Source organism: Pan troglodytes, chromosome 20, assembly GCF_028858775.2.
Source record: "Pan troglodytes isolate AG18354 chromosome 20, NHGRI_mPanTro3-v2.0_pri, whole genome shotgun sequence".
In the NCBI taxonomy this organism is placed as follows: domain Eukaryota; kingdom Metazoa; phylum Chordata; class Mammalia; order Primates; family Hominidae; genus Pan; species Pan troglodytes.
Window position 1 is genome coordinate 60,919,501 of NC_072418.2, and position 22,994 is coordinate 60,942,494.

A 22,994-nucleotide genomic window follows, 5' to 3' on the forward strand; every position below is an offset into this window, starting at 1 on the left:
CAGAGAAACCAGGTAACTTTATTTCTCATTGTTTAGGATTTTCTTTTTATTATCAAATCTCTGCTATAGAAACACTGAAGAAAATGGGAAAAAAATCACTGGAGAGGCAGCATAAAATGGTGGCTGAAAACAAGAACTCTGGAGCCAATCTCAGCTCTACTCCCTTACTAGCTGTGCCCCTTAGGTAGGATCCTTCAACATCTCTGCTTCAGCTTAGCCATTTGTAAAACTGGGGTAACAGTACCTATCTCAGAGTAAAGGGGACTAAACAAGTTAACGCTTGGAAAGCATTTAAAAGGAAGCCCAGCACATAAGCGTTATATGTATTTGTAAAACTTTTTAAAAATCTCAAATTAACTGGGTTAACTTTTCCATGGATCTTTCAGGTCCTTACCCATATACATTTTTTTAGATGTGTTACAGTAAGTATGTATATACAATTCTGTATCCTTTTTATTCCTTCATGTTATGTATACTGATGCAGTGTCCATAATTATAATTTATAGTGATTGCCTAAAACAAATTACAAACTAATTGCCCAACAATGCAGTGATGAGTAACAATGGACGCTGACACACTGGGCTAAGGATCACTTTGTGTCCAGCAACATCAGTCTCACACTCCTAGGCAATAACTTTTCTACCATTAGTCATCTCATTCATTAATTTTCTCTAAGGAGGTTAATCAACAGTAAATACCCCATTCAATACTATTATTTTTCTTACATTCAGATTTAGCACTTCATATTCTACTCCTGGGCACCCAGACCCTCCCCTTATAACAACAAAATCTGTATTTCTACAATTATGCACAAAATGTTATTGTAGAGTTTTCCATCCAGTACTCCAGCTTGATGCAAAACAGTGTATTTCCAGTCAAAAACTTTTCTCTGCATAAGGTTTTTCCCTTAGCAATTCACACCAATCTACAATTGGTGAGAGCTCTTGCTAAAAGATGCCTCATTCCCCACAGTCATGGTCCTCAAGTATGAATTACTGGTAGACCATAAGGAGAGTTTAGAGTTTCCTTCATTGTTAATTATCTGATTTTGAGTAAGGGCTAAATAACTGCTGAAAGCTTTTCCCTATTCTTTTCCTTCATGGGGTTTCTTCTAAGATGATATTTTCTAGTAAATAATGTGGGAGAAGTCTTACTGAACTCTTAATGAAAAATGTCCCCTCTTGATTATGTTTATAGGGTTTTCCTCAATGTGTTGTCAAATGTACAAGAAACGAAAAACTCGCATAAATTCAATTCAGTTTCTCTTCACTGTGATTTCTCTGGTGTTGAAGTAGGGCTGAGTGACCACTAAAGGCTTTTCCACATTCACTGCATATAAAGCGTTTCTCTCCACTATGCATTCTCTGATGAATAATAAGGGAAGAATTCTTACAAAATGCTTTTTCACAATGATTACATTTGTAGGGCTTTTCTCCAGTATGGTTTCTTAGGTGTACAATAAGGGATGAACTCTCATTAAATGCTTTCCCACATTCATTACACCTGTATGGTTTCTCTCCAGTATGAGTTCTCCGGTGTGCAATGAGGTGAGAACTACAGTTAAAGGATCTTTCACACTGATTACATTTATAGGGTTTCTCACCAGTGTGAATTCTCCGATGAGCAACAAGGTGACAGCTCTGACTGAAGGATTTTCCACATTTATTGCATTCATAGGGTTTTTCTCCAGTATGAGTCCTTTGATGTCTAACAAGGTGAGCCATCTGGCTACAGGATTTTCCACATTTATTACATTCATAGGGCTTAATTCCAGAATGAATTATCTCATGTTTAGTGAGGGCTGAGCGTTCTCTGAATGCTTTGCCACATTCCTGACAGTTATACGGTTTCTCTCCCGTGTGAGTTCTCTGATGGGCAATAAGATGGGAGCTCCAGCTGAAGGATTTTCCACATTCAGTACATTTATATGGTTTTGCTCCAGAATGAGTTCTTTCATGTTTACTAAGGGCTGAGTAGTCCCTAAAAGCTTTTTCACATTCATCACATTTAAAGGGTTTCTCTCCAGTATGCATTCTCATATGGGCAATAAGATGGGAGCTCCAGCTGAATGATTTCCCACATTCAGTACATTCAAAAGGTTTCTCTCCTGTATGAGTCCTCTGATGTCCAATAAGATGAGAGTTCCAGTTGAAAGATTTCCCACACTCATTACAAACATAAGGTTTTTCTCCTGTATGAATTCTCTTATGTACAATAAGATGAGAATTCCAGCTGAAGGCTTTTCCACATTTATTACATTCATAGGGTTTTATTCCAGTGTGAGTCCGTTCATGTTTCGTAAGGGCTGAGCGATTCCTAAAAACTTTTCCACATTTATCACATTCATAGGGTTTTTCTCCAGTATGAGTTTTCTTATGTTGAATAAGGTAAGAGCTCCAGATGAAAGACGTCCCACATTCATTGTAGTCATAGGGTTTCTCTGCAGTGTAAGTGCTTGTATGTTGAGTAAGGAAAGAGTCATACCCAAAGACTTTCTCCCATTCATTGTATTTATACGCTTTCTCTACAGTACCAATTTTTTGATGTTCCATAAAGGATGAGAAATAAAAGATATTCTCATATTCTTTGTAATTATACTGGTTTTCTCCAACATGAAGCCTTGGGTGTTCATTAAATGATGGGCTCCGGTTAAAGATTTGATGGCATTCCTTATATTCATAGAGTTTTTCTCCTGTGTGAATTCCTTTATGATCACCAAAATGTATTACATGATTGAAAGATTTAACAGCATCAGTACATTTGAAAAGATTATCTCCAGTTTGTATTCTTGCAGGGTAAATAGGTTGAATGGACTGATAAACAGTTTTGTCATAATCATTAGTTTCACAGGTAACCTTATCTGCATACATTATGGCTGAGTCACATCTCCAACTTTGAGCATGTGTATCAGGCTTATAGAAATGTTCTATCTGAGAAACTCTCTGAGATGGAACAAAGTTTAAGTTCTGGCTAAACTCTGCCCCAAGTCCACAGAATTCAGAGCTTCTCTGGGATAGTACTTGCTTTTGCATGAAGACCATCTGCCTCATAGCTGTACTCTGGTTCATGTGGTACATTTCTAATTGGTCTTTACATCCCAAAACTTCTAACCTGGAGAACCAAGGATCATCCCATATATATCTTTCCAACTTCATGCCATGGGATTGTTCTTCCTCAAAAATGCTCTGTGCTGGGATCAATGCTTTGGTTTCAAGATTTCTCACCCATTCTGAAACAGACAGAAAAAAAGCTATGAGAGCTTAGAGAAAGACATTAGAATAAAGTGGGAATGGTGAGATTTACTGTCCATATTATCAAAAACACTAGTATAAATTTGTTTTCAAGTCCAGGCTTAGAACTCAGAGAAAGATCATAATAGGGAAAAGAATAGTGAAAAGTAAACAACAGTTAACCAGAATACAAAGTGTGTACTGAAAACTAATGAAACCATTTAAAAGTACTTTCCATGAAAAGGAAGACCAGGATAAGAATGTGCAAGAAAGAGGCCGGACGAGGTGGCTCACGCCTGTAATCCCAGCACTTTGGGAGGCCGAGGCGAGCGGATCATGAGGTCAGGAGATCAAGACCATCCTGGCTAACACAGTGAAACCCTGTCTCTACTAAAAATACAAAAAATTAGCCAGGTGTGGTGGCGGGTGCCTGTAGTCCCAGCTGTTCAGGAGGCTGAGGCAGGAGAATGGCATGAACACGGGAGGCAGAGCTTGCAGTGAGCCAAGATCGCGCCACTGCCCTTCAGCCTGAGCGACAGAGCGATACTCCGTCTCAAAAAAAAAAAAAAAAGAATGTGCAAGAAAGAGTTAACTCTGCAGGCCTGACGTGCTCAAACCTTGCAAAGGTAGCCTGTTTCCTAACTGGCCCTTAGCCAACTCCTAGGAATTAAGATCTTGGAATGTTCTAACTAGTAAGAGTGTTTTGCATGCTCAAGGTATTGAAGCACATTTACCAACTTATTTAGATATGTGTGCAAACAATGTCATTCATAGTGATCACCTGCTTTCCCTCAGGGTGGTCTGGAGTTTCAGCGATGGCAGTGAGTCACGCAGGCACTGTGTGCCTGGATGAGCAACCTCTCAATAAACACACTGGACTCCTAGACTCAGGCAAGTTTCCTAGTAGAAATTTCGCACGTGTTGTCACAACTCCTTGCTTGAGGAATTAAGTGTGCCCCATGTACGCTACTGGAAGCTTGCACCTGGTCTAACCTCATGCACCTTTTTCCTTTGCTGATGTTGCTTTGTATCCTTTCACTGTAATACACCATAATCCTGAGTATAATGACTTTTGAGTCCTATAAGTCCTCATAGTGAATCAGTGAATCAGTGAACCTGGAGGTGGTCTTGAAGACCCCTGACAAAAGGACCCAGTGAATGTTATTAAGGTTAAAAAATAAAAAAAAATAAAGCCTTTCATCTTAACAAAAGTTAGGTAGATGAGCACACAAGGCCTTTAGCAAGTAATGTTTACATCATGAGTGCTCTCACTTCTGTGTTATAATGTCCTTCTACTCCCATATCTTGACAAATGCAGAAAAAAGGAGGAGAGGGGTGTTTAGAGAGTATCACCAAGCGAGGCTTCAAGCCAGGATGTTATCTATGACAAAATGCTTTGTTTCCTATGTCATAGAATCCAGTCAATCACACAAGATCCACCAACCCAAAGGGCAAACATCACCAGAGTTTATGGATACCCCTAAAGTTACACTTCTATCCACCACAGAATATTTTTAGAGCAATGATAGATGGACTAGGAAGACAGCATAGTGTGAAAAAACAGACACAGGAGTTACAGTCTGCTAATCTGTATGTGAACAATGGCCCTGCTGCTATCCTTAGAGAGCTTTTCTGATGACTAATGAGACTCAGAATCCAGCCAAACTCCTGGCAAGTTTAATACACAGGAACTGCCTATTATCACTGCTTAAGTATCAATCCTCTAACAACCAAAGGAGGCTATATTAGTTTCTTTCTGCTATTGTAACAAATTACCACACATTTAGTGACTTAAGGTAATACAAATTTATGATCTTACCGTTCTGGAAGTCAGAAGTCCAAAACGGCTTTCACTGGGCTAAAATGGAGTTATTGGCCGGGTTGTGCTCCCTCCAGAAGCTCTAAGGAATCCACCATATCCTTGCCCTTTCCATCTTCTAGAAGCTGCCCCAATTCGTTGGCTCGCAGCTCCTTCCTCCATCTGCAAAGCTCATCACTCCAACCTCTGCTTCTGTCATCATATCCTCTCCCGTGTCTCTGACCCTCCCACCACAATCTTATAAAAGGACCCTTGTGAGTACATTTAGAATCCACTCAGACAAGCCAGGATAACCTCCCCACAGCAAGATCCTTAATTTACTCTCATCTGAAGGTCCCTTTTGCCATACAAGGTGCCCCATTCACAAATTCTGGAGATTAGGATGCAGATATCTTTGTGGGGGAAGTCATTATCCAGATTGCTACAGGGTCTAAAGCCCCAGGCAGGTCCCAACAAGAACTAGACCCTGCCCTCTCTCTCTGCTTCTTTTTTTCTCTTTACTGTATGTAATTTCCCCCCCTTTTACCACCCAAGTCCATTATTTTTTGTTTAATTTTTTTGAGACAGGGTCTCACTCAGGCAGGAGTGCAGTGGTACCGTCATAGCTCACTGTAATCTCAAATTACTGGGCTCAGGCAATCCTCCCACCTCAGCCTTCCGAGTAACAGGACTACAGGCATGAATCCTGTATACACAACCATGCCTGGCTAAATGTTTTTAAATTTTTTATAGTGACAGGGTCCCGCCATGTTGCCCAGGATGGTCTCAAATTCCTGGGCTCAAATAATCCTCCCACCTTGGCGTCCCAAAGCACTGGGATTACAAATGTGAACCCCCATCCCTGGCCCCCACGACCATTATAACAGAGGTTCTACTCTGCACAACAACTGGCATTTATTATCAATTTCAAGCTCAGCTCTTAAAAGTTACTGAATTATCTTCATATAGATTTTTAAATCCTTCCAGTAAAAGCTTTTTACAAATGGAAGCTGACCAATTCCCTGACCAAATGAAAGACCAACTGAAAGACCAAATGAACAGTTCTTGTCCAACTTTATACTCACTCAGTACTTGTAGTCTACTGAGTTTCCAGCACCAGAGACAAGGCAAGAAAGTACGGTCTCCCTGGAAGTCAGAATCTATGTGAAGAGAGATCCTACCAAACAGTGATGAATATACATGAAATATCACTCTGAGGTCAGGCACGGTAGCTCACGCCTGTAATCCCAGCACTTTGGGAAGCTGAGGCGGGTGGATTACCTGAGGTCAGGAGTTCAGGACCAGCCTGGCCAGCATGGTGAAACCCCGTCTCTACTAAAAAAATACAAAAAATTAGCCGGGCATAGTGGCAGGCGCTTGTAATCCCAGCTACTCGGGAGGCTGAGACAGGAGAATTGCTTGAATCCGGGAGGTGGAGGTTGCAGTGAGCCAAGACCACACCATTGCACTCCAGCCTGGGCAACAAGGGCGAAACTCCGTCTCAAAAAAAAAAAAAAAGAAGAGAAAAAGAAATATCACTCTGAGATGGTGGGGTTATAGAACACATGCTAAGTGGGTGGGAGATCAAAAAAGGACATCAGCACTAACTGAAGTGATCGAGGATGGTTCACACAAGAGAAACAACATGAGCTCAGCCTTGAAGCACGACCTGGGTACAGACTGACTAGTCACTCAGCATGAGCAGAGGCATGCATGGCGTGACCAGTGTGTGAGGAGGAAGATAAGGATACCTGCTGAATAAACTCCAGGAGCTATTCAGGAAATGAGAGAAACAATAGAAAAAATAGAAGGTTTTGAAATCCAGTTGTTTTGTTACAAGGCAATTAGAATCACTGTAGGTTTACTGACAGGGATCTCATAATCAAAGATTTCAGGGATATAAATCTAGAAATAGTACCTGAGGTGGCTAATAACAAGTGAGAATTTCCTCATCAACTTGGGCTGGAATTTTACGAGAAAGGGGCCGGACTGTGAGAGTGATGATGGAAGCTGAATGACATAACTAACATTTCAGAGGAAGAAAATCTTGGGAGTTAGAAGAGAGATTACTTCTTGGAGAGGAAAGAGCTCGAAGTCAAGATGACTTCTCAATCTCCAGCTTAGGGGACATGCAGAAATGCACCTCAGGAAGATGGGAGAACATCTAGAAAGTAGAGACAAGATTACTGGTTCTATCGGCTGTGATCAAGGAGACAGCTGAGATGCTTTGTAAAACGGGAGAAGTGTAAGGACAGAGGTGCTGGAATTGCAGGGCTCTGGATGGTAACTAAGAATGGGCAGCACTGAAGGTAGAAGAATTAAAGCTCCTGGAATTCATGAGCTCTTAGGGGAAAGTTTCCAATCTGAATAGAAAACAACTGGCGAGATTCTCCACAAAAGTCCCCTCCATTAGAGTGGGTGGAAGATAATCCAACTTCAGGACTCAAGAAGAGGCTGTGGCACATTGCCAAAAATAATAAGATAAAGACAATGTGTATAATCTCCTATTGTTGAAAACATGAAAAATAACTACAAATTCCTCCATGCTTGTAGCTGCATAAAGAAACTCTGTTATGCATGTAACAGAAATTACTAAAAGTGATTACCTGAGGCAGAATGTCAGTGAAAATGGCCAAGTAAAGACATGTAAAATTTCACCACTCTGTAAAACCAACTAAAAAACTGGCAAAACTGTCAGAAGGCAATTTTTCAAAATTCTGTAAATTAACCAAAGCCTAGGCCAGGCACAGTGGCTCATGCCTGTAATCCCAGCACTTTGGGAGGCTGAGGCGGGCGGATCACGAGGTCAGGAGATCGAGACCATCCTGGCTAACATGGTGAAACCCCAACTCTACTAAAAATACATAAAAATTAGCCAGGCGTGGTGTCGGGCGCCTGTAGTCCCACCTACTAGGGGGGCTGAGGCAGCAGAATGGCGTGACCCTGGGAGGTGGAGCTTGCAGTGAGCTGAGATCACGCCACTGCACTTGAGCCTGGGCGACAGAGCGAGACTCCATCTCAAAACAAAAACAAAAACAACAACAACAACAAAAACACAAAAAAAACAAAATTAACCAAAGCCTTGCAGCAACCAGGAAAACATGTATTCTAGAAAAGTAAATTTTAATAAGAACAGTAAGCTATATGGTGTTCTAACTTACCCCGGTCCCATCTCTGGCTCAGTAACAGCCTTGGAAAAATGACAGCCCCCCACTTCTGGTACTTCAGTGAGCAGAACAAAGCTGGAGCGTTTTCAAAGCCTCATTCGCAAAGAACACTCATTACTAGACCTGCCTAGTGGCTCCCTGGAAGACTCCACTGGAAAAGCTGGTCTTTATTTTGCCTGACAGAGAATTCTCACAGTGTTACAAAGCCTCTAGGGAGGAGGTACTTTTCTAGCATTTACAGGCAACGTTTCAAAGTCACCATTGCCTGAGGTGATGGCAAACAGGTGGGGCCCAAAACACACCAGTCAAAAAGATAGAATGAAAGAGCTGAGGAATGAGATGTCTATAGGGACTCTGAGAAGCTCCAACCTAGAAGGCTACATGCATACCCATAATAATTAAACTAGGGCCAGGGGTGGTGGCTCACGCCTGTAATCCCAGCACTTTGGGAGGGCGAGGTGGGTGGATCACGAGGTCAAGAGATTGAGACCATCCTGGCTAACATGGTGAAACCTGCCTCTACTAAAAATACAAAAAAAAAAAAAAATTAGCTGGGCGTGGTGGCGGGCCCCTGTAATCCTAGCTACACAGGAGGCTGAGACAGGAGAATCGCTTGAACCCAGGAGGCAGAGGCTGCAGTGAGCCAAGATCGCGCCACTGCACTCCAGCCTGGGCGACAGAGCAAGACTCTGTCTCAATAAATAAATAAATAAAATAAAATAAAAGCCGAAGAGAGAATCCTGAAAGCAGAGAGAAGAAACTCATCACGTACAAGGGATCTTCAATAAGATTAACAGCTCGTTTCTCAGAAACGACTCAGGCCAGAAAGAAAGACAAAAAAACATGACAATCAAGAATTCTATACCCAGTAAAATTATCCTTCAAAAATGAAGGAGAAATCAAGAGATTTCCAGATAAACGAGACGCCACAGTTAGCTGTTAGCAAACCTGTCCGACAGGAAATGCTGGCTGGGGATAGTGACTCACGCCTGTAATCCCAGCACTTCGAGAGGCTGAGGCAGGGGCATCACTTGAGCTCAGGAGTTCAAGACCAGCCTAGGCAACATAGTGAGGCGTGGTTGTGTGCACCTATAGTCCCAGCTACTCAGGAGGCTGAGATGGGAGGATCACTTGAGCCTAGAAGGTTGAGACTACAGTGAGCCAAGATCATGCCACTGCACTCCAGCCTGGGCAACAGAGTGTCTTTTCTATCTCAAAAAACAAAATGGAAATGCTAAAATGAGTTCCTCAGGCTGAAATGAAAGAACATTCAACAGTAACTCAAAATAAAAAACAGCAATAAAGATAGCTACATAAGTATAAAAAGACAATATAAGTAAAATTCTTGTTTCTAGCTCCTTTTTTTCAGTCTGTTAAAAGACAACTGCATAAAGCAATAATTATAAATCCATATTCATGAACACACAATGTATAAAGATGTAATTTGTGACAAAACAGCATAAAAGGAGGTGGGCAGAGCTATACACAAAGTTTTGGTATACTATTAATATTACACTAGTATTAATCCAAACTACATCGTCATAAATTAAGATGTTAATTGTAGGGCCAGGCGTGGTGGCTCACACCTATAATCTCAGCACTTTGGGAGGCCAACGCAGGAGGATTGCTTGTGCACAGGAGTTCAAGACTAGCCTGGGCAATATAGTGAGACCTTGTCTCTACAAAAAAAAAATTTTTTTTAATTAACTGAGCATGACGGTGCATGGCTGTAGTCCCAGCTACCGAGGAGGCTGAGGTAGGAGGACTGCCTAAGCTTGCAATGCAGAGGCTGCAGTAAGTCAAGATTGTGCTGCTGCATTCCAGCCTGGGCAGAAGAGCAAGACCTTATCTCAAAAGATGTTAACTGTAATCCCCAGGGCAACTACCAAGAAAATAACTCAAGATTTTATAGTAAAAGAAAAGTAGTTACCTGTGTGTATGCCTCTGTGTATCTGTGTTTTGGGGGAATAACAGTAATGTGAGTAAGAGCAGGGAGTATAAATGAGTTATTTTTGGTGGTGTTTTTCAGACAGGGTCTTGCTCTGTCACTCGGGCTGGAGTGCAGTGGTGAAATCACAGCTCACTACAGCCTCAACAACCCAGGCTCAAGCAATCCTCACCTCAGCCCCCTGAGTAGCTAGGACCACAGACATGCACCATAAAGCCCAGCTAATTTTTTTAATAAAGGAGATTTTTTTTTTAGCTTATACATTTTAAGTAGCTTTCAGATATTTGTACATTACCTATATTTTAAAAATCTATTTTGTTTGGTATCCAAGAAGATCTAAGTAAGAAAGAACAAAAGCCCAAGCCAGGAACGGTGGCTCATGCCTGTAATCCCAGCACTTTGGGAGCGCGAGGTGGGCGGATCACTTGAGGTCAGGAGTTCGAGACCAGCCCAGTCAACATGGTGAAACCCCGTCTCTACTAAAAATACAAAAACTAGCCAGGCTTGGTGGCGGGTGCCTGTAATCCCAGCTACTCAGGAGGCTGAGGTGGGAGAATCGCTTGAACCCGGGAGGCAGAGGTTGCAGTGAGCTGAGATCGCACCACTGCACTCCAGCCTGGGCGACAGAGCAAGACTCTATCTCAAAACAAACAAACTAAAAAGCCCAAAAAACCTATTTTTTTGAAATAAGCATCTATAGCTATAGGTTACAAGTTTGGCAATACAGGAAATAAGGAAAATATTTGAAGTAGCTACATGGATAAGAGGTAACCTTAGAGGAAGGGACCGCAGAAAACAGGAGCCATCAAGAGCCGACAGCGAGGGAAAATGGCTACCTTATTAGGATGGTGATGCTTCTTTGCTCTAAATCAAAAGCAGCAAGAGAAGAAAGCTCCTTAGAGGGAATTCTAAATGTATCTGAGGAAGGTAACTCTTCATGGCCTTATCCCATTTCTCAACAAAGAGGGCTTGGGGGGAAGTTCCTTGTTCAGCCTGGGGTCTGCCCTCACCTGGACAAGTGCGTTGAGGACATGCCTGCTCCACCGACCATGGCTCTTCTCCTTGCTCCAACAGGGAGATGACCTCAGGCTTGGCAATCTGATTTCCTATGCATGGAGGAAAAGCATGGAAATCATGTCATGAGGCTTCAGGACAGCCAAAGAAAGCTTCTCTTGCCTATTCCTCCCTGTGACTTCTCAACCTGGGCAGAATACGCAAGGTCCTTCCCACTCCATGCTCTTTAAGCATTAGGAGTTTCATCCCTGAACCTCAGGGCCCAAGATCATCTCAGCTCTTCTGAGACACCACCCTCGCCCCTGCAATGAGCTTCTAAACATGGAGCGGCTGAAGGCATTACCATGGGAACAGCTTCGTTTACTTGGGCAGCACCTGCCTTACCCACAGAGAGCAGGTGACCATAGGTCTCCAGCATCACATCACGGTACAGGGTCCTCTGAACAAGGTCCAGCTGCCCCCACTCTTCTTGGGTGAAGTCCACGGCCACGTCCTTGAAGGTCACTGGCTCCTAAAAGAACACAAATGTTCCTTCTCAGCCTGTGACCACCCCCTCCAATATTTCCAGGGATGGAGTGAGGCTGACAGCCCTGGGGAGAGAAGACAGGATGTAGAGAAATTCTCCTGGTTATTCAAGAGTCTGACTAATGTGAGTCAGGTCTCATTGAGAACCACCCAAGACCCCATATTTGGTACATACTCTTAGGGAATTAGATACCTGGGCCCACAATAACCACAGCAAAGCTGAGCAGGTCTCTTCGAAGACTCTTGCCAAATTCCAGCACACTGGCTATGTCCCCCACCTTGGCAACACCCCTCTTCTGGAAAGGCAGTCATGTAAAAAGGCCTGGACCAGTGCAGCAACAGGCTATGAGCACTGGCTACAAGCGAGACCTTGAGGATGGAGTCTTTGCTCCAACACCCAGATAAAGGACCTGAAAGGGTGATCTGTACATTCACAAGTTGTATTTCCAGCCATGGTGGGGAGGTTTCCATTCTCAGTTCATCTCTGTCCCAAGGACTGAAGCTAAGGGTGAGCAGGATGCCCCAGAGCAGCCCAGGCCAAGGAGAATCAGTTACAGCTGCCATTAAAAGCACTTTAGTTACAAGCAATCTAAACTGATTTTTTTTTTTTAATGAAAGCAAGAAAACTAACTGGAAAACGAGAAGGAAAAAGGAAAGGTAATCTAAGTCTGATTTTTCCAATGAATACATCCCTCAAGTCCTTTTATTATTATTTTTTAATTATTTTATCGAGACAGAGTCTCGCTCTGTCGCCCAGGCTGGAATGCCATGGTGTGATCTCAGCTCACTACAACCTCTGCCTCCCAGGTTCAAGTGATCCTCCTGCCTCAGCCTCCTGAGTAGCTGGGACAATAGGCGTGCACCACCACGCCTGGCTAATTTTTGTATTTTTAGTAGAGACAGGGTTTTGCCATGTTGGCCAGGTTGGTCTCGAACTCCTGATCTCAAGTGATCCGCCCACCTTGGCCTCCCAAAATGCTGGGATTACAGGCATGAGCCACTGCACCCAGCTTCGAGTCCTTTTAAGAAATCAACTTGCCAGGCACAGTGACTCACACCTGTAATCCCAGCACTTTGAGAGTCCTAGGCGGGCGGATCACGAGCTCAGGAGATGAGACCATCCTGGCCAACATGGTGAAACCCCGTCTCTACTAAAAATACAAAAATTAGCTCAGCGCGGTGGCACACGCCTGTAATCCCAGCTACTTGGGAGGCTGAGGCAGGAGAATCGCTTGAACCAGGGAGGCGGAACTTGCAGTGAGCCGAGATCGTGCCACTGCACTCCAGCCTGGACGACAGAGCGAGACTCCATCTCAAAAAAAAAAAAAAAAAAAAAGAGCCGGGCGCAGTGGCTCACGCCGGTAATCCCAGCACTTTGGGAGGCCAAGGCAGGTGGATCACAAGGTCAGGAGATCGAGACCATCCTGGCTAACACACGGTGAAACCTCATCTCTACTAAAAATACAAAAAAATTAGCCAGGCGTGGTAGCAGGCACCTGTTGTCCCAGCTACTCGGGAGGCTGAGGCAGAAGAATGGCGTAAACCCAGGAGGCGGAGCCGGCAGTGAGCTGAGATCACACCACTGCAATCCAGCCTGGGCGACAAAGCGAGACTCCGTCTCAAAAAAAAAAAAAAGAAATCAACTCAGGCCAAGTGTGGTGGTGCACACCTGTAGTCCCAGCTACTTGGAAAGCTGAAGAAGTGGGAGGATAGCTTGGGCCCAGGAGGTGGAGGCTGCAGGGAGCTGAGATTGTAGTACTGCACTCCAACCTGGGCAGTAGAGCAAAACCCAGTCTCAAAAAAAAAAAAATCAACCGCAAGACACCCGCTGAACAGACACGTGTGCAGTATACCGCTCCCACTCCAAGGGTCCTCTGGACCTGTGCCCCTCCTCTTCACAGCTACATCATATCACTTCTACCCAAATACAGCGTTTCCTGTGGCCCTCTTAGTCACAGCTTATGAACTGAGTTTGCTGTCTCTGATCTGGGCCAGCCCTCCCTGCTGAATTTTCAGTGTATCCATTTTTACTCTGTCTCAATTGCTTCCCCTCTACCTTCACATGATGGGCTTAAAACAAAGAACTGCTTCTGCTCCAATAAATACCATACCCTGAAAAGTCAACTCCTGTTCAAGACCCCCCAGGCTCAGCCTTACTGTGCCCCATGACAAGGACTGTCCATCCTCTTTTCCAAGGCTGAACCTCATCTCTGTGTCTCACAACCTCGAAGACACAGAATCATCCCTCCTGCAGCCTCACACCCCATGTAGAGACGCCTCCTGCACCCTTGTCCCACTTCTGTCTCATGTCCTCAGAGGCACAGAATCATCCCTCTGCAGCCTCACCCCCCCTGGAGAGACGTCTCCTGCACCCTCGTCCCACTGCTTCTGACAGTCAATCTCCTCCTGCAAGGTACAGTGCACCCTCGCCTTCTCTCCTTCCTTGTCTTCCAGCCTTACCCCAGTGCAGTTCCTCCTCTGCCTTTATTATCTGTTTTCCTGTTCCTTGGTATTGGAAATTTTTTCTTTATATTTATCATTTTTGCTGATATATATTGAAGGATTTTGGAGCAACAATTATATGATTCTTATTTTTACCAAGCTCTCACCAAGATCTCCCCAATGTCTTGTGATTGCCAAGTCCAAAGTTTGATTTCTGCCTTTACCTTCTTGGCCTATGCAGCATTTGGAAGTGCTGGCCACAACCTCCCTCTATGAAACACTCCCCAACCCCCATGGTCAATGACAACTTCTTGGTTTTCCTCTTACAGACTGCCCAGACCTCAGTATGCTTGATGACTACTGTTTCTACATTTTATGGTAATGTAAGGTTTTTTTATTTAAATGTAACATGGAGTTGGGAGTGGTGGCTCATGCCTGTAATCCCAACACTTTGGGAGGTCAGGAGTTCGATACCAGCCTGGCCAAGATGATGAAAATCTGTCTCTACTAGAAGTACAAAAACTAGCTGGGCATGGTGGTGCATGCCTGTAATCCCAGCTACTCGGGAGGCTGAGGAATGAGAATCTCTTGAACCCGGGAGGCAAACGTTGCAGTGAGCCAAGATCGCACTATTGCACTCCAGCCTGGGCGACAGAGTGAAACTCTGTCTCAAAATAAATAAATAAATAAATAAATGTAATATGGCCACAGAAGTGCACAAAACCTATGCTTGATGCACTTTCACAGAGCAATGGCACCTGGGGAACTAGCTAGGCAGCTGTGCTGATGGCCCAGGGTGCCTCTGACCCTGTGCTTGTCTTACACATCCTAACCTCCCTGGGGTGGCACCTTCTTAGATGGCTTCAATGTTCACCTACACTTAACAAGGTGCAAACCCACATCCTAATGGCTGACCAGCTGGTAGACTAAGCCACAAATTCACTTCCCACCCCTCCCAAGACCCCAATGGAATCATTATATGTTCAAAAATAGAGGAATTACATCTAATAAACACAAGAGGAATGAAATCATTGGAGCAGTTCTGCAGTCCCTAATAAAACAGCAGACAGTGGCAATGACCATCAATGACTGCTCAGCTGCAGGTAAAAGGTAGACAGGGAGCTTTACAATGGAGGGGTCAGTCTGACAATACCTGCACCCACTAACCCATCATACCTGAAGATGGGACAACCAGACACCATGTGCCCACTGATGCAATGCAGTATGAAGAACCCAGCACCACCTATGAAGTATTCTTATCAAAAATACCAAATGAATCTACTCAGGCCTCTAGTCCAAATACTAGCTAACAGGAGACGAGGGGATGGAGGAACTTATTCAATGACATCATGAAGGCAAAAATCAGGCAAACCAACAAGACCAGTGACCTAGTTTCTTCAGCATATGAAGTATGTGCAGTGTGTGGGCCTTGTTTGGATCCTGATTTGAACAAACCAACAACTGTAAAAACATATTTTAGAGACACATAGAGAAAACAATATGAACTGGATATCAGGTGACATTGAGGAATTATTGGTAATTTGCTGAGTATGATAAAGGTATTGTGGTTTCTTCCTTAAGGGTACATATCTCTTAGATACACAGAAACACTCACAGGTGAAATGATACAATTCTGAGATTTGCTTTCAAATCCTCCAGTTTAAAAAAGGTTGTGTTGGAATAGATGAAAAGAAATGCAGAAAGTGGAAAGCTGACAGCTGCTGAAGCTGGTCAACATGGGTGCTTGCAGCAGGCTGAATAACACCCCCCAAAAGATGCCCATGTCCTAATCCTAGAACCTGTGACTGTTATCTTAATGATAAAAGGAACTTTACAGATATAATTAAGAATCTTTAGAGGGATTACCCTGGATTATCCAGGTGGCCCAGTGTAATCACCAAAGTCCTTATCAGTGAGAGAGGGAGGCAGGAGTCAGAGTCACAGGAGATATGACGCAAGCAGGGGTCAGAGTGATGTACTTTGCAGATGGAGGACAGGGCATGAGTCAGGAAGCAGTCTCCCCTTGAGCCTCCAGAAGAAACACAGCCCTGCAGATCCATTTTAGACTTCTGAGCTGCAGAACAGTAGAATAAATTCATGTTGTTCTAAGCCATAAAGTCTGTGGTAGTCTATTACAATAGCAAGATAAAACTAAGACATAAAACTAAACTAATACAGGGTTCATCTTCTACTTTGGGGTTCAAAAATCTCCTAAATAAACAGTTGGTTTTTTTTTTAAAGAAAGTTAAAGAAATAACCCAGCCAGTGAAAAAAAATGGGGGCGTCAGCACCTTGAATTCCACTCATTCCTCCAAGAGGCAGAACAGATAGATGAAGGTAAGGCTGACCAACTAGACTAGAGGCGATTCCAGCCCCACACTAGGAGGCACCACGGTGAAGCAGGTGCTTCCTGCAAGAGGACTCTAGGAGAGGCAGAAGTGAGTCAGGCTGAAAACAGAGCAGGTGAAAGTCTGCACTCACATAGCTTTGCAAGTGCCTGTGGGTAGTACTGCCAGCAGCCATGTACTTATACACGGGCAAAAGTCCCAGGAGCCTCCTCAGACTTGAGACTGCGGCTAGGTTCTCAGGCTGCCCAGGTGAGTGGAGACCTCTTCAGTCCCACCAGGTGGGGAAGAGAAGGGAGTCTGTGGCCTCACAGCTCTATATCTATGAAACCGGAAGCAGAACTGACCAGCTGACCCTGGCCCATGCAGGCCCACGAAACCCAGGGCATGCCTCACCAGGAGCACAGAGCGGAGTGGAAGGCACCAATCAGGAATCAGATCTACGCAGCTACAGTAGAACAGGACTTCCAGCCTCACAGCCCTGCCCTGAGAAACACACACAGACCAGACGTCTCCTGGACATGAGAAACACCTGATGCACAGATAAAGCGACTTGAACTAAGTAGCCACAAGGCCAGAGAATCCAGACAACAGCCACATTCAACTTTCAAAGACCTGTTAATTCCTGTTTTCAGATTCTCAGACCAGAGTGATTTCAGTATAAAGTGGGACAGGATGCTACGAGAGAGGCTGAGAGAATAGGAAAGCCTTCACAGACTAAGAACAGAACAGAAGACACAGCAACTAGTTCAGGACCCTGGAGAGTTCTGCTGTGGTGAAAACATGATCATCAGGCCCCCAACCCCCACCAAGAAAAGGACATGGAATATAAAGAGATCAGAGACACGGCAATTTGTTCAGGAGGTCCAGCACCTAACAGAAGAGCCCAGAAAGAGAACATAAAGGAAAAGGACAAGAGGGAATTATTACTTTTTAAATAACACAAGACTTCTTAAAATAAGACACACAGAAACACTAGCCATAAACAAAGATAGACACATTTGACAAAAACATACCAACATTCAAATATCTGACTGATAAGACACCACCAGTTAAGACAAGCTACAGACTGGGAGGAGTTAGTTGATATGTGATAAAGAATTAGGATTCAGAATGCGTGTGAAATACCTATATTAAAGTCAGTCCCTAGAAATCTAGGGATGGGGGAAGAGAAACAAAGAGAGAAGGAAATACAGATGGCCAATAAAGACATCAAAAGGTACTTAAGCTCACTAGCAATCAAGAAGATGCACATTAAAGGAATGCAATATACCTTTCTGGTCCTGAGGTAAGCAGATATTTAAAAGACCTGATAATGTCAAGTGTCAACAAACATGCAGGAAAATGGGTATTTTCTCCCAGAGTGGGGAGACTGACAAGTAGCTTCGCCCCCTTGTAGAGACATGTGGCAGCACTAGTAACATTGAAAGTATATACCTAGCCAGGCATGGTGGCTCATGCCTGTAATCTCAGCACTTTGGGAGGCCGAGGCAGGTGAATCACGAGGTCAAGAGATGGAGACCATCGAGACCATCCTGGCCAACATGGTGAAACCCCGCCTCTACTAAAAATAAAAAAATTAGCTGGGCATGGTGGCAAGCACCTGTACTCCCAGCTACTTGGGAGGCTGAGGCTGGAGAATCACTTGAACCCACGAGGCAAGGTTGCAGTGAGCTGAGATCGCACCACTGCACTGCAGCCTGGGCAACAGAGTGAGACTCTGACTCAAAAAAAAAAAAAAAGTACATACCTAAAACCAGGTACAATTCTGCTTCTAGGGGTATGCCTAGATAAAAACTACATAAACACGTGCACAAAGTGAAGTTACAGGAATGTTCACACAGCTTTCACTGGAGCAGCAAAAACAATGGGGGAAAGAGGAACTTATAAACCTGTCCATAAAAGAAACTGTGAACACAGAGGTGCACTTCTCTAATGGATACACTTGGCAGCGCAAAAGGAAAAAGCCTGACTTCTCTGTATCTATCAACATGGATGGACCTCAAAGTTGAAAAAAGAAAACTATAGGAAAACTACATATAGGAAAAAATCATTGGGAAAAAAAATAGATTGTTGGGCCGGGTGCAGTGGCTCACACCTATAATCCCAGCACTTTGAGGCAGGCAGATCACTGAGGACAGGAGTTTGAGACTAGCCTGCCCAATATGACAAAACCCCACCTCTACTAAAAACACAAAAATTAGCCAGATTTGGTGGCACATGCCTGCAATCCTAGCTACTTGGGAGGCTGAAGCACAAGAATCCTTTGAACCCGGGAGGCGGAGACTGCAGTGAGCTGAGATCATGCCACTGCACTCCAGTATGGGCAATGCAGTGTGACTGTCTCAAAAAAAAGAAAAAGACTGTCTATGTCTATATAGTTTATCATCTATGTATGCATATGAAAATGAATTAGCTGTGTACAAACTGAATCCATGAGCGGTTGCCTGAGAAATGGTGGAAAGACAAAGAGTACTATGTAAAAGAAGAAAAACAACAAATACGACAAAACAGTAATATTGTTCACTGATGGTGATGCCATTTGCTTCCTTTTTATACTTCTCTGTAATTATGAAATGTGTCAAAATTAAAACTAAAATAAATTTTAAAAAATTTAGAAATGAAAAAGGGGACATTTTCAAACTGTAAGCCCCATGGGCTAAAAAACAGAAGAAAAAAAGAGCTGCCCCCAGCTGAATATGTAACCATGTCTGGGCCCACAAATCATGGAGGCCTCACCTCAAGGATGGTAAGGGGACTGGGCACAATGGCTCACGCCTGTAATCCCAGCATTTTGAGAGGGCAAGGCAGGCAAATCACCTGAGGTCAGAAGTTTGAGGCCAGTCTGACCAACACGGTGAAACCCTGTCTCGATTAAAAATACAAAAATTAGCCAGTGTGGTGGCGCACACCTGTAATCTCAGCTACTCGGGAGGTTGAGGCATGAGAATCCCTTGAACCCGGGAGGGGAGGCTGTATCAAGCCAAGATCGTCCCACTGCACTCCAGTATGGACAACGCAATGAGACTCTGCCTCAAAAATAAAAATAAATAAATGGCTGGTAAGGGGACACAGTAAACACCTTCAGCCTAGAATTGCAAAGGAAAATGCAAAACCAAAAGGCCAGAAGGAAGAGATGGTGGAAGACAGGAACCTAGTCTCACAGGCTGTGGAGATGAGAGGGACCCTTCAAGGGTAGGAGAGGAAATGCAGGTTTCACTGTTGCCTGATGCTGAGGGGAAAGGGTGCTAAAGAGAGAAGAGTACTGCTACAGGGAGGAGCAAACCCTTCTGGTCCACAGGTCACCCTCATGAGCTGCATTTGTATTTTCCAATCACATCCTAGGATGACTTGCAAAAGTGTTTCACCCAAATTCTCATAAACATTCTTGCACACATCACTTTGTACACACATATAAGCATTTATCTAGGCATTCTAAGCACTTTATGGAATCTGCTAACAAACCAGCCACACATTTAAACCCTTTGAGAGTCTGAAGGAGAGACCAAAGGTGCTGAGCTGGGTCTCAGATGTTTGCTGACAGATCTTGCCCAACTGCTCCCCCTTCAAGGAACCTGGGGCAATTCAGATGGCTTCTGTGGTAGATTTCATTGCAGAGAAGGAAAACATAAATAGATTGTGCACATCCTCAAGTCTGACCAAGCATGGGTGCAGACTATTATTGGTGTTTTATGTACATAATGTTTGTTATGCAGATATCCTAGGTGGACTGTTAACAGAGGGGTTTGAATGCTTCCATATTTGGACAGGCTGGTTGGGGTTTTTTAGATGAAATGAGATATTATCATTACAATTATTATTTTCCCCTATTCCTAGAAATAACGGGATCTGGGCTTCTGTAGTTAAAACCTCACTATTCAACATACTTCCATGAATGGACTATTCAGATAATGAGGGATGACAGCATTTGATGTTTTCACCAGATAAATGCTTTATTTCAATAAATACTTAACTTGGAGGGAACAATAAAGGGACACAGGGTTCTTTTGCATTCCTGAAGATCTCACTTAGTTAAAAACACACAGCAGTCAAATCCGAGTTTCCCACAGGAAAAAATCCAGAGTGTGGGGAGGGGGGCCAGCCAGGAGCACGTTATCAGAAATCACAACTCTTCAGACATTGGAGGGTGTTGTTATTTTTAATTCTGTTTTATTTTCTCAGCATTAACTTAGATAATTCTCAGAAAGCCTAGCATAAATTAACAGCAGAGTGTAGCATGATGGTTAACAGGGCTTCTTCGCAGTGTTTTATTACAGCTAACTTCTACTCCTCAGAGTCTGATTCAGGGGCCATCTTTCAGGCTAGTCTAGCTTCACTAATGATTATTCTGTCTTAGGATTTAATAATGACTGTACATTGTAAGAGCAGCAAACCTCATAGTTGCCCAAGTTCTGATGCCAGGCAACAATCACCTTGCATCATATGGTTCAGGCCCTTCTGCTTCCCATCTCACCTGGACCAGGGATAGCAACACTGCCAAGTGGGAACAGCATACTTATGATGCACTTCACCCACCAGATTTGAAACTGTGGGCGGTTTCAATAATATTTTTTAATTTGAGGGGGAGGCACAAAGTAGAGACATCATTTTTAAATCTTCTTTTATATCCAAGTATCTCACATCTGCTTGATTCATTATCTCAACTTAAAAATAAAAGACCTAAAAATAAGTAATGAAACTCTTTTTCTTCATCTTCATAGCAGGGAGTTAACAGAGTAAATATAACTTTAATGAATTAGGAAAAAACCAATTTAAAAAATCTCCCATTTAGAAATACAGAGACAACTCTAAAAAACTGAAAACAGGAAGTTAAAAATGGCTGCCTCAGTCATTTTTACAATGTAATTACATTGTAATTACACTTATTACATTTACATTGTAATTACATTAAAAGAAATATTGACACAATGCTACAATATGGGTAACTCTTGAGAAGGCAAACATTATGCTAAGTGAAAAAAGCCAGACAAAAAAGGCTGTGCCATATTATGATTCCATTTTTATGAAATGTCCAGACTAGGCAAATTCATAGAGACAGAAAGTACACTAGTGGTTGGGAGGGAGTAGGGGAAACAGGGAGTGACTACTAATGGGTACAGGATTTCTTTTTAGGGTGATGAAAATGTTCTAGAATTAGATACTGGTGATTGTTGCACAATTCTGTGACTATACGAGAAACCACTGAATTACACACTTTAAAAGGATAAACTTTATAATATGTCAGTACCATCTCAATAAAGCTATTATAAAAATTTTTTTAAGTGGCTGCATCTGGTGAGGAGGCTGGGCAGGAGGATGGCAGAGAGATGACACCTTTCCTAAGTAACTCCATTGTCCTATTTCTCTCAGGAGCCACCCTGTCCCCATAATCACAAAGGCCCCTGCTTTGATTTCCTTATACCTCTCCTCCATAGCTCCAAGGCCCTGGTCAGACTGAAGCCTGAAACACCAGCCTGCTTCCCACAGCCCTCTTCTTTCCACACCCATCACCACATTTTGGACCCTGGTGCCGCCTGATCCCAAGACTTCTGAGGTTCTGCAGCAAGCATTCAGGGCCTGGCCTCTCCAGCCTAAAATCTAACTGGAGTCAGTCTCACTCAAACACTGGTCACACAGTGTGCTGCCTGCCACCCCTGACCCCTGCAGTGCTGCAGGAGGCCAGACCCCCACTTACCAGGCTGTGCCCAACTGGCTGACGCATTCTTTTCACCTCTTGGCCCAGGTCTACCAAGCAGCCTTCCCCTCCACAGTAAAAGCTGAGCTCCACACAGACTCTGTCCCATCTCCCGACTCATCAGGTGACTGTGCTCCTGCAGGCCTACCGTACCCGTCTAAGGTTTCTCCTGTCCCACACTGCACGTGTGGCTCCAGGTAGGCCATGAGATGTCCTTAGCTGAGTGAATAACCCTGGAAAAGGGTCTGGGAGCTCCTCAGGGTGAAGGCTCACACCTGTCCTTGTTCCCTTCACAGCAGGCACAGCAGGCACTGCACAGCATCAGCCTAAATCGGGTGCTAAAGACATGAGTGAAGGTGGCAATAGAGAAGTGGGGCTGCCAGCCAAAAGGGCTGCCCCTCATACCCCACAACAAGCCAGGGAGAGTTGGAGCTCAGTACTGTGGACAGACTGGTTGACACTAAGGCTCCGAGTCACTAAAAACGGCCTAATTCTCCCTACCTGCTCTCAGGAAGGATTAACTTCCAGTTGCTTCCTTCCCTACCCAAACTCCAACTGTTGTAAACTGGAGAGCCGCATCAACTGGGATGACCAGGGATAACCTGGACATCATCCTTTGGGAACAGGACAGCCCCATCTCACCTGAACCTGGGCTGCTGGGAGCCCAGTGGCCCTCCTCCCCTCCTCCAGGCTTCCCTCCGTGTGCCAGGCAGGATCCTGAGGACACAGAGCTAGGAAACGAGAAAAAAGTCATGGAGGCAGCTCTCGCTGCCAGGAGCTCACCTTTTCTTCTGGGGGGCTGAGAACCAGCCCCTGCCCCTCCCCCTTGA

The 22,994-nt window shown here is 44.0% G+C and overlaps 1 protein-coding gene across 3 annotated transcripts in view; it reads right to left on the bottom strand.

The window, feature by feature from the left end:
* ZNF606 (zinc finger protein 606) overlaps positions 1-22,994 on the bottom strand; it is a 25,852-nt gene continuing 2,858 nt past the window's right edge. For 2 of the 3 annotated variants that reach the window (XM_524432.7, XM_009436566.5), the window contains exons 4-7: positions 22,807-22,895; positions 11,542-11,668; positions 11,154-11,249; positions 1-3,229 (exon numbers count right to left, since the gene is read on the bottom strand). In XM_524432.7, coding sequence (XP_524432.4) covers positions 1,251-3,229; positions 11,154-11,249; positions 11,542-11,668; positions 22,807-22,895 — 2,291 coding nt within the window. In that variant the 3' untranslated portion in view covers positions 1-1,250. Of the gene's footprint in view, positions 3,230-5,049; positions 6,851-11,153; positions 11,250-11,541; positions 11,669-22,806; positions 22,896-22,994 lie in introns of those variants that run through there. The other variant, XM_063802323.1, reaches the window with a different exon arrangement.